We start from the raw sequence: 12387 nt of genomic DNA, 5'->3' as shown, positions 1-12387 counted from the left end.
ACCTCCCAGGTTGTAGGGTGGGGGCTGGAGGAGGGTTCTGAGGAACCAGAGAGACACGTGAGAAGAGTCCCCAACTCAAATTAATGTGGACTCAGCCCTGAGCAAGACTGTGAAGCAGGTAGTTTGCTTTGGTGTTTTTTTTTTTTTAATCACATGATAGGTAAGACCAGCTAAGTGGAAAAGCCATGGGGCTTAAATTGTTCTTCATTCCAGAAGTGATTTCCCATTAAAAGGAGACTCTTAAAAATGAGAAAGGTTCTAAGCCCCAAAGGAATGATTCTAATGGTGGAATTTAAGGCAAGATGAGAAGTTCCTCTGTTCCTTCAGGTCAAAACCCCACCACGTATCTCCTAAAGGACCTAGCTCTACAGATACATAGACACCACCCTCTCACCTGTCTTCCCACCCCCCAATCCTCCACTATGGGCCCACAGGACAGAAAAGCACAGACCTTTTAGCCACCAGATGACACGATTGTACATTTCCTCAGAGACATCTGAAAGTAACAGAGAGATGGTTGCTTTACTTCTCTCTGTGGGATGCACACCCCCACCGCTATTACTTGCATCTCCCTTTCTAGCTCAACATTTCTCCACCCAGAGGTACCCTCAGCCCTCGATCTTCTCCAAGAAGTCCTGCAGCCTATGAGTAAACATCACATTCCCACTCTCCCTCTCCCTTTTTTGCACCTACTCTCTGTCCCTGTGGGTGCCTTTCCCCTCCTGGAAGTTCAAGTCCCAGCTCATCTACACCCACCTTCTCCACTTTGTTGCCAGAATATTTACCTGAGGTCCTTATTCTCTTTAACAGCCCTTACCAGCCCTCACCCCAGCTCAGTTCTTCATCTCCACTCTCAGGAAGCAGCTTCCGACCCTGTAAACTACTTTCTACTACCTTCCATTGAAAAGTTAAGCAGTGTTGCCTGGAAGAGTCAATGCCTGACACTGGGCCGAAGCATTGTCATCGATGTCATTAGCTTGGCACTCAGAGAAGCTGGCAGGGAAGGAATGGAGCAATGGGCTCAAGGACAGGACTAGCTTTGGCACTGGCAGGAGGGCAGTCCTGAGGCCCAGAATGAAGAGGAGGCCTTTCCTGCCCACTCCAACACCCCATCTCACTAAATCAGGGCTGCACCTGGCCAGTCTGCTTCTTCACATACCCAGGAAGAAAGCACTAAACCTTTGAATGGGTTGTTTGCAGGTGTGCTTGGTGGCCTGTGACACTTCCCTCAGTGGTGCCCGACTTGGAGAATCCTTTGGTGGTGGTGGTGATGGGCTTGCCTTCTCTCTCTGGAACATCATGTCCTCATAGAAAGGGCTTGAGTCCATTTTAAAATGGCACAATAAAGGGTCTAGGGAAGAAGGGGACTTAGGCTCAAAATCAGGTGTTGTCGGCCGGCTTTGTGGCGTTTCCACTTCAGGATTCAGTAAGTCCCACCATGAGGAGTCGGGCTCATACCGAGGTAAGGACCTAGGTGGCAAGGGCCGAGGAGTCAGTTCCAGTTCTGCGTGGATGGAGGACTTTCGTGAGGGTGCTAAGGACATGTAGATACTTTCTCTGGGTCTTTGGGTTTTCTGTTTATAAATGGGCTCTGGAGTGACAAACATGGAAGATCTGTGGGGGCTCCCAGACACTGATCGAGCTGTCATACGGTGAGTTGACTGTACTGGCTGTTCCCCTGCAGAGATGGTGACCCTGCGGCCAACCTCACTGTCTCCTCGGATTGGGGACCTCATGTTGGACTCCACCTCTGATGATATTAAGACTTTTGCAGAGGGCTTGGTTTCGGGGTAGGCATAATGCTTTCGGAGAGACGCAGGGTCTGGCCGCACAGAAACTCGGTGTCCACTATCCAAATCCCTAAGGACAGAGAGTTTGAGGGATGATTCCAAGTTCGTATTCCTATACAAGGCCTTGGGGTCTGGAGGAACTGAGCGGTGGGGACCCGTTTCTGGCTCTTCTCCAGGTGTCCTTTTCTGGACTGTCCGATGTTCATAGACACGGCTGCTGCCACGCTCTGGGCTAGAGGGACTCCTTGGAGATTTGACCTCACTAGCAGTCAAAATCCTTCGGATGGGCTCAGTTTGTACTGCTTCATCCTTTGGGTAAGCTGAAATCCTACGGGGAACTCTGACCCCTTGGGGGTTCTGGACCTTGGAAGGCAGGTCATCTTCTAAGATTTGTGATTGTAAGTTATCCTTGTGGTCTAGAAAACTCAACCGACGAAAGGATTTGGCATCTGGGGTTGATGAGGCATGATGGCCGACCTCACGTGATGGCTTGGTCTCACCACCTCTTCGTGTTGCTTCCTCTCTGACTGGACTAACATTCTGATGTATGCTTACAGAATGGGAAGTTGGTGTCTGCTGGATCTTTCGATGAGGAGAGGAATGGCGGGATCCTTCTGTTCTTGAACGCGACTCAGTTCCCCGAGGGATGGGTACTGCTGAGACATTGGGCCCTGACTTCGGGGAGAAAGATCGAGGATAGTCTGATGTTGAATGAGGAGTGGTGAGAGTTGCAGCTTCTGATCTTCGCTGGGAAGGGCTCAGGGAGACTGCAGCATTTCGCTGGCTTGAGGTAAGAACGTACCCATGTCCCCGCTGAGGGGTTGTGCCCATAGAAACCTCAGCCCCTCTCTGTGCTGAAACTGCTATCTTGGACCCAGTTTTACTTGTCTTGACCATCTGATAGACTGTCCCCTTCTGAGTAGACCCCATATTTTATCATCTGGCTTGTATTCAGGATCCTAATGAAGCCTGAATATTTACCCCCAGTTTTAAAAGCTGTTGTTCTTGGGATCCCACAAAAGTGGCTGTTGTTCTAAAAGTGTCTCAAATGGCTGCTGTTCTAAGAGTGTCTCAAATAGGCCCCTTAGCTACCTCTCTGTCTGGTGATGTCATAAAGGAAGGAGCTGTGCATCTTGCTGTACAGCCACAGTTCTTCAGAAAATCTCAGGCAGTACCAAAAGGAAACTGGATTTGTCTTCAGAATTGACATCACCAAACCTTGGGCCAAGATCTTAACAAAACTGGGATTTCCTTGTATATAGGGAAGGCTCCAGACCCTCCTCTCCCCAGATTCTAAGAATTCTCAAGGACTCATCCAGAGAAGGAATAAGCCAGAAGATCTTGTGACAGCAAGGCTACTGAAACCAATCACGCTGTGTTAACCCCAGTTTTAATAAGGTACAAAGTTGTCCCGATTTTGTTTGAAACTGCATTGTATAAAAGCCAAAACAGAGCTCCAGCCTTTTCCAGGTTTCATGGACGGTTTGGTTGACCCTGGGGTAAAAATCCAGGTTGCTCAAATCATAAATTTGCATGTTCTTGGTCCATGGAGAGTGTAGTATTTTAGAGGGGATTTGGAGTTAGTCATTGGTTTCAGTCATAAACAACTTCTTGTGCACCTTGGACAAGTTACCTGACTTGCACCATTGCCTGGTACATGGATGTCACACAACAAATCTTTGTGTCCTTTCTCATGATCCTTTCCTGTCAGCTATCCAACCAGCTGCACTCTGGTTCTCTCTTGATTTGGAGAGTGACTTTCCAATTTGGATGACCATTTTGGATGAGAGGCTCTGTCATATTTATCTCCTTTTCACATGCCCTCTCTTACTCTGTCTCTCTCTCTGATGTAGACCCTCCCATATCCAAACACATTACTGACTATGAAGGGTTGAGGTTATAGGATGGGCAGCTTTATTTTTCTATGCTCTACATTGATCATTCTTTTGTATTAAACAGTTTTTCCTCAAATGAGCTATAATAAATTGATTAGGTTTATGGCTATTTAATTTTAATGACATTCTAGTCCTCCCTCCCACTGATTTGTTTATTTTATTTATTTATTTATATTGAGACAGGATCTTGCTGTATTGCCCAGGTTGTTGTGAACTCCTGGGCTCAAGTCATCCTTCTGACTCAGTCTCCTGAATAGTTGGGACTACAGGTGTGTGCCACTGTGCCCAGCTGATTTGAGTTTTAAGTATTTCTAAACTCTTTCTATTACCCAAAATGAAAACAGCTTTACAAAGAATTATAAAAAGTTAAAATTACCTGAAAGGACCACTTCGCTATTTTAATAAGCATCTTTCCAGGTATCTTCCTATGCATTTACCATATGTAGACATTTATAAATTTATATAAATGAGGTCCTATTATAAACCCACTAGCATTATTCCATAATATGCTATGGACATTCTTCTGTGTCAACAAATCTATATCTATGGTATAATTTCTAATTAATACATTTATAGTTGTTCCATAATTTTCTCAACCTGTCCTTTATTGCTGGCCATTAGGTTATTTTTTTTCTCACTATGTTGCTCAGGCTGGAGTGCAGTGGCTATTTACAGGTGCGATCATTGCCCATTACAGCCTTAAACTACTGGGCTCAAGTGATCCTCCTGCCTCAGTGTCCTAATTAGCTGGGACTACAGGACTACAGGTATTAGGACTACAGGGGCTTGCAACTACACCCAGCTTATTTGGGTTATTTCTAATTTTGTGATATTATAAACAATGTTGCAATAAACATCCTTTTATGAAAACACATCATTGTGTACAGTCCAATTTTCTCCTTAGGACAATAGTTCTAAATCCTGACTGCACATTAGAATCACCTGGAGAGCTTTTTAAAGCCCATGCTCCACCTCAGACAAAATAAATCAAATAATTTGAGGCTAAGGCCTGAACATTAGTATTTTTAAAACCTCCTCAGAAGGTTCTAATGTGCAGCCAGGGTTCTGGAACACGGCTTTAGGATAAAGTCCTGTAAGTCTGGATGGACCAGCAGCACGGCCACCACCTGGGAGCTTATTAGAAGTATAGGAGCTTGGGCCCCTCCTCAGACCTATTCGGTGAGAATCTGTATTTTAACACAATCTCCAGGTGATTCATGTGTACAATAAAATTTCTGAAGTACTGGTCTAAATGGAATTTTGGGTCAAAAAATAGTCACATTTAAAATACATACTGGCAAATATCCATCCCTCCAGATAAGTGGTACCAATTTATACCCCCAACACAGTGAATGAAGATGTCTGTTTCCCCACATACTCACAGCCTTAGAAATTATATTCTTCCTCTTTGCCATCAGTTAAATGAAAAACAATATTCTGTTTTAATTAGCATTCCTTTGATTACTAGTGAAACAGAACATCTTTTAATATGCTAATTGGCCATCTATATTGCTTCTTTTGTGAATTGTTTTTTGCCTATTTTTCTATTAGGGTGTTTTTCTTACATGTTAGTAGAACTTTTTTTTTTTTATTATTGAGACAGAGTCTCACTCTCTTGCCTGGGCTAGAGTGCCGCGGCGTCAGCCTAGCTCACAGCAACCTCAAACTCCTGGGCTCAAGCGATCTTCCTGAGTAGCTGGGACTACAGGTGCAAGCCACCATGCCCGGCTAATTTTTCTATTTTTAGTAGAGACGGGGGTCTTGCTCGTGCTCAGACTGGTCTCGAACTCCTGACCCCAAGCGATCCTCCCGTCTCCGCCTCCCAGAATTACAGGCATGAGCCACCACACCTGGCCATAGAACTCTTTATATCTTTGGAATATAAACCTTTTGTTTATGCAATATATTGCAATTATTTACACTCACTTTGTTAACTTTATCCTTGTTGAGGCACTATTTGTGGTAAAGAAGTTTTACATTTTTATATACTAAACTCACCAACCTCTTCTCACTTTGAGGTCATGATTTAGAAAAGCTTTCTCTACCCCAAGATTAAAAAACAGTAACCTAGATTTGCTTAACCTTTATGTATTTACTTTTACATTTAAATTTTTGATTAATCAGATATTTATTTTTTGGTACAAAGACTCAGCTTTTTCATGCCTGTAATCCCAGTGCTTTGGGAGGTCAAGGCAAGAGGATCATTTGAGGCTAGCAGTTTGAGACCAGCCTGGGCAAGAAAGTGAGACCCCCCCCCATCTCTACCCCCTCTCAAAAGAAAAAAGTAGCCAGGTATGGTGGTGCCTACCTATAGTCCTGGGTATTCGGGAGGCTGAGGCAGAACAATCACTTGAGCCCATGAGTTTGAGGTTGCTGTGAGCTAGGCTGACGTGCCATGGCACTCTAACCCAGGTGACAGAGCAAGACTTCGTCTCCAAAAAAAAAATTTCTGTGGAGAAAAAAATTAGAGAAGCAAGAGTACCAAAGAAATCTTTAAAAATTTTAAGTCAGTTAGTTTTATCCCTCTCTCTGCCCCCGCTACTTAGAATCTTCCATTGGATTTCTACCTTGTACTGTGGTCTATAATCCCTGTCCAGTCTCGTCTCACTTCACCTCCAGTCAGCCTCCCCACGGTTTACTCTGCTCCACCACACTGGCCTGGCCTTTTGCTGTTCCAGTTTGGTGTTTCCCATGGATCCTTTGCAACTTGCTATTCCCCTTGCTGGAATGCTCATCCCCTAGAGTCGCAAGACTGGCTTCTTATCATTCCAATCAAAGCTTAAAAGCCACCTCTTCAGGGCAGCTTTCCCTTGAATACCCTACCCAATGATAAGTTGCCCCTGCCCATCATTGTCACTTTAACCTGTTTCTTTTCTTCATAGCATTTACCATGTGATCTATTTGCTTATTTAACTCAGGACAGCCAAAGCTCTGCTTTGTTCACTGTTGCCCAAGCACTTAGAGAGGTGTCTGGCATATAGGAGTCACTCAAAAAGGTGTGTTGAGTGTGGGATTGGATGGAAAAGGCCACTTGAGGAGGCTGTTGTAATAGTTCAGGTAAGAGTTACTAGTGGTCTGAATGAGGGAGGCTAGTGGCAATTGAAATGGAGAGAAGGTGGGTATAAGAGACATATATTTTGGAGGCCTCCCCGTAGCTGGGACTACAGGCATGTGCCACAGCACCTGGCTAATGATTGATTTTTTTTTTATGTAAGAAGTAAAGGAGTGGGAGGAGAGTCAAAGATGGCTCCTGGGTTTCTGGTTTGAGTGGCTGACTGGACAATGATACCACTGATTGGAAGAGGAATGCTGGAGGTGGAGGAGGTTAAGACTGTGAGTTCAGTACTAGGTATGTCAGTAAGACACCTGAAGGAAATCCAAGTAGAGACATTGATTATGTGGGTACTCTGGCCCTAGGCTCATAATACATATCTGGGAGTTGTCAGTCCTGTGCTAACTGAAGCCATGGGAGTGAAAAAGGTCTCTTAGGAGGAGAACTTGGAGTGAGAAAAGATAGAGGTGGAATCCTTATAGGAGGCTGAGGTGAAGTAACCAGAGAGACAGAAGGAAAGTCTGAGGAAAACCATCAAGGAAGCCAAGGGAATAGCATAAGAGAGCAAATGACAATGAAGCCAAAGTGTCCATGGGTTTCAGGAATAGGAAAACCACTGGTGACCTTAGTGACCACTAGAGAATGGAAGGAGTAGAATTCAGATTCTAGTACATTGAGGAGTGAGCGGGAGATGAGGCACTAAACATAGGTGCAGACAACTATTTTGAGAACTCTAACTGCAGTGGGAGGAGAGTGATGAGACAGTAGCTGGAAAGGAAGATGGGATCCAGGGAACACTTTTTAAAGATAGGAAAATCCAAGGGTGTTAATGCTTATGAAAAAAGCTCATATAGAAGAAGGGGTTGAAGCTACTGAAAATAGGATAACCTGGGAAGGATAACCCTGAGTGGACAAAAAACGAGATTGGCCTAAAACAGGAAAAGGAACACTTCCTTCAGCATAACAGGAAGGAAAGCAAAAATAACAGGTATAGAATAGGTCCATCTCTAGTTCAGGGTAGACTGCTTTACCTACAACTACGTCTATCTACAGAGGTAGATGTGGTCATGTTAGTAGTTTTGGTGGTAGGAAGCTGAGTTAGTTCCCATCTGATGGCTTCTATTTTTTCTGTAAAGTTGGAGGTACAGTCATCTGTTGAGTGTTGAGAAGTGAGGGTTAGAAGTTTGAAATAGCTGACGAGAGTGGGAGAAGTAGCATACTAAAGAAACATAGTGGGGCCGGGTGCGGTGGCTCACGCCTGTAATCCTAGCTCTCTGGGAGGCCGAGGTGGGCGGATTGTTTGAGCTCAGGAGTTCGAAACCAGCCTGAGCAAGAGCGAGACCCCGTCTCTACTAAGAATAGAAAGAAATTAATTGGACAACTAAAAATATAGAAAAAATTAGCCGGGCATGGTGGCGCATGCCTGTAGTCCCAGCAACTCGGGAGGCTGAGGCAGGAGGATCGCTTGAGACCAGAAGTTTGAGGTTGCTGTGAGCTAGGCTGACGCCACGGCACTCTAGCCCAGGCAACAGAGTGAGACTCTGTCTCAAAAAAAAAAAAAGAAACATAGTGGGACTGCTATGTGCAGGAAAAGGATTCATGTGTATAAAGTAACTGGCACATCATAGTTGCTCTATAACCAATAAATACCTACCAGCATTATTATTATTGTTAATATTGGCCAGTATTACATAGTCACTGGCCAGATAGAAGCATTTACTCTGTATATAGGAGATTACAATCCTTATCAGCAGGAGTTTGTGCAGGACCTGCATCCTTTATGAATACTAATAGTTAATGCCATAATATAACTCATTTATTATGACACATCTGCTAATAGTCCTTACCTTTTTATGTATGTTGGTATTTTTTTTCTTTTTTTTTTTTGAGACAGAGTCTCACTCTATCACCCCGACTTGAGTGCAGTGGTGTTATCATAGCTCACAGCAACCTGAAACTCCTAGGCTCAAGCGATCCTCCTGCCTCAGCATCCCAAATGGCTGGGACTATAGGCGCATGCCATGATGCCTGGCTAATTTTTGTATTTTTAGTAGAGACGGGGTCTCACTCTTGCTCAGGCTGGTCTTAAACTTCAGAGCTCAAGTGATCCTCCCGCCTCGGCCTCCCAGAGTGTTAGGATTACAGGAGTGAGCCACTACACCTGCCTGTATATTGGTTTTGTCTCATCAATTAAAATATGTTTTTTGAGAGGAAGACTGGTACTGTAAGCCTCTGTATCCCTCAAAGTTTCTTTACATAGTATTATTTATAAACTTACTTGTTCCTCTGGTTATAATGGCAAGGAACTGTTTCCTTACTTTAAAATGGTCAAATAGATCTGTACCTTCCCATTTTATCTGTGCAGGGTAAAATTTCTGGGATAAAAGAAGTATGAATATAACCATCCACAATAGGAACTGTTCAGTTTTCATACACAAAAATCCTATTACTTACTCACCAAGACAGAATAAAATGTTAGCTGGCTAATACTATGTAAAACAGCACATAGTTTCCAAGAAAAGGTTTTTATTCATATGTGAAAACTCCAAACTGGAGTTAGATGAAGGTATATGAATCCTCTAAACACCAGGCTAGACACATGTTATGCATTTAGCCAGTAGTCACAAGAAGCTAAAATAGAGAAAATGTTGTGACCTTAGTCTTACCACAAGTTCATTACTCCAGCATGTTAATGATGTGAGGTGCACAATCCAAAATATATGAAGATAATGTCTGTTCACCTTAAAGAGTTCAAAATATCTTAGGATTTTATTGCTACCAGTACTGTAAGGCAATTCTAGCTGGAATGGGAATATGGCTATCTCAGCCAAGAGGACAGGCGGTATTTCTATTATAAAACACGATGACTGGTGCTAGTCTGTATAATGAGTGGAAGCAGTAGCGGCCTATTTGTCAAACTTTAGAACAGAAATTGAAGCCTCTCTGGGTGGCAGTTCTCTCCCCAGCTCCCAGCAATTCAAACACAGAAATATATCTTTCACCACTGAAACTTAATGGGTATTAAAAGTAAACATTTTATTATATAACAGGACTTAAAACAAACCAAAAGCCATTCTGGGCACAACAAAAAATGTTTACAATCACAAACCTCTCAGTTTTCAGAAACCTGACTGAAAATGGTTGAATGTGCTGCCAACAGACGGGCCAAACCATGATGTCTGCTGTGGCAGTTGAACGGTGAGAGTTAAGACCTGCAGCTGCTGCCCTGATGGCAACCGAAGCAGACAAAGAAAGGAGCTCGGAACCAGGACACTCAAACCCAGGCCAGGAGTCCATCCACGATCCAGTTCAGTCAGTCTGACAAGTCACTCTGATCCAGCACGATTATCCTGTGCGCATGTTTTTTAAAGAACGAAAAAAGGGAGTTTCAAGTGAGTATGTATATTTCTCAAAGACACAAACGACATTATCTTTCTATTTAACTGAATTCAAGGGAAGGGGATTTGGGTCTTTATAATCAAGAGGGATAATGATCAAAAGTGTATCATGAAAATGCAAAATGACTGCAAAGCAATTAACGGCAGCATCTTCTGCACCCCCTCCATATTAAAACTGTTCTTGGGCTGACTCTGCCACTTATTTAATCAAAGTTGACATTAATTTCACTTTATATTTTAATTAACTATAAACATTAACATGTTTTAAATTGAGCAATTTTGTCTGAATTCAAATCTTTGTCATTAATGTTTATTTAGACACTGATAAATGTTTTAACTCTGCTCATGTTGTCTATAAACCACGAACTTTGACTTACAAACATCTGATATCTCATTACCTGGATGGTTCAGACCAACCCAGTCGCTTCCAAAAGCAGGGTTTTACTTCATCTGGATGAAATATAAGAGGAAAAAAAAAAGAACCTGATTACTTTCTAGGTCAAAGGGTCCAGTTTTCAGAATTCATGTTAGTGTTCTCTCTACTTTACCTACAATGGTTGTTTTACCTACAACTGGTGATCTACTCTAGAGATAGAATCTTTCTAAAAACACAGTTAATGGGCTTCCCCTCCTAACACTGTACAGCTCTCTGCCATAGCAATGGACACTAATGACACTAATTCACAAAGTCCCTGCATTATCTTCTCAGTGAACTCAATACTAGCTAAATGTCCATACATCCTGGGTCCTGTGCCAGTCAGGGTTCTGGAGGGAACAGAATGTACCCATGGCTGGTTCAAATAAAGACTCCTTAATGAAGTGACTACATACAGAGGTTTAGTTAGAGTTAAGGGAACAAACGAGCAATGGCAAAGCATCCAGTGACTAGCAGCAGCGGGAAGCCTAAGTCTGAAGGGACTGAGGGTTGAGGATGAAAGGTCAGTTACTGGAACCTAGTGAGAGCTGGAAATGGGAAGAAAGGACTGCACTATAGAAGCGGTAGAGTTGTGGAGGGAAACCACCTCTACCAGGCACACGGGTGCTGAAGTAGGCAGGGAGGGGAAGTAATACCCAACCTCTCTCCAATCCTTTGGTCTGCTGCAGCCTCCCATTGGCCAACAGGAAGCCCAGGAGATGCAGTCCACTAGGGTCAGCATCCTGGGGCACAAAGCAGGGCAGAGAAAGGAGAAGGGACTTGAGAGGGGATGAAAGGGATACCAGATGATCTGAAAGAGTTAAAATCTTATTTTCTGAGTAGGAGGAACTTAAATATAGGAAGGCATCGTTTGTGTAAATGGCATACCAGAAACCTTAAAGCTCCATCAAAATAGTCTTGAAATTAAGGTTAATTTATAACTTTCAAATTACTTGTAGATCCCATTTAAATTCCATAAAATATGATTTCTTATTGGAATCTACAGCATCTATGTGAGCTAAATTTAAAACTCTTTTGAAGATGTCAGACAATTAGAAGCAAAACATCTTTCCAGACAATGTACAAGATAATGATGATAAGACTGGGTGAAGGTTTGCTTTATAAATAGAATTGGATGTTATTACTGTTTTGTGATGAAGCTATGATTGGCAATTAACAGAAAACCTAGGCTGAACTGCAGGAAAAAACAAATTATCAAAGGTAGGAGGATTATGTATAGCATCTGGGAAAAATTTCTAAATAACTTTGATGCTCATCAAAGCCCAAGGACTGCAGGCTACTGCAGACTATTATAAACAATCATTCATACCTTCTTCAGAAGTCCCTAAAAAGCTCTCTGATCTCCTTCTCTCTGCCTTGATGCTTTCTTCCCTTTTTATCTTCTTTTCACCAACTTCTTGATCCTTGGTATTTGTTTCCCTTTAATAAATAACGATTTGGGGCATCAAACCACATACATAATGGCCAGGGGAACAGGACCACACTCGAAAGGAAACATAACAGCTAGCTCTAACAAAGTGTTTCCTATGGGCCAGGCACCATGGTTTAAGTGCTGTAATATATATTTTTTAATTCGTTTAATTCTCATAACCACTACCATCCTCATTCAGTCATGAGGAAACTGAAGCACAGAGAAGTTAAATGACACACCTAGTAAATCCTAGAGCTGAGATCTGACACAGGCAGTCTGCCTGATACTCTGCTTTCAACCACTATGCTGTAATGACTCAAGGAAAAAAAAGTATTTTACTAATTAGCCGGGCATGATGGCGCATGCCTGTAGTCCCAGCTACTCGGGAGGCTGAGGCAGGAGGAT

At 42.9% G+C, this 12387-nt stretch overlaps 2 protein-coding genes across 3 annotated transcripts in view; both read right to left on the bottom strand.

Annotated features, from left to right (window-relative positions):
* Window positions 1-365: 365 nt before the first annotated feature.
* Window positions 366-2687, bottom strand: LOC105813672 (chromosome unknown open reading frame, human C17orf47). Its single transcript, XM_012648440.1, has 2 exons — window positions 1160-2687; window positions 366-496 (listed from the first exon to the last, which is right to left on the bottom strand). The coding sequence occupies exons 1-2, from the start codon at window positions 2685-2687 to the stop codon at window positions 366-368; spliced, it is 1659 nt and encodes a 552-aa protein (XP_012503894.1).
* Window positions 2688-9756: 7069 nt separating this feature from the next.
* TEX14 (testis expressed 14) overlaps window positions 9757-12387 on the bottom strand; it is a 92792-nt gene continuing 90161 nt past the window's right edge. The window contains exons 29-31 of one of the 2 annotated variants that reach the window (XM_012648439.1): window positions 11881-11990; window positions 10534-10585; window positions 9757-10087 (exon numbers count right to left, since the gene is read on the bottom strand). In XM_012648439.1, the coding sequence (XP_012503893.1) occupies window positions 10051-10087; window positions 10534-10585; window positions 11881-11990 (199 nt within the window). In that variant the 3' untranslated portion in view covers window positions 9757-10050. The remainder of the gene's footprint in view (window positions 10088-10533; window positions 10586-11880; window positions 11991-12387) is intronic. The other variant, XM_012648438.1, reaches the window with a different exon arrangement.

Source organism: Propithecus coquereli, unplaced genomic scaffold, assembly GCF_000956105.1.
Source record: "Propithecus coquereli isolate 6110/MARCELLA unplaced genomic scaffold, Pcoq_1.0 Scaffold285, whole genome shotgun sequence".
NCBI lineage: Eukaryota > Metazoa > Chordata > Mammalia > Primates > Indriidae > Propithecus > Propithecus coquereli.
The sequence above is the reverse complement of the archived record's forward strand: the minus strand, read 5'-3'. Positions and strand labels throughout refer to the sequence as shown.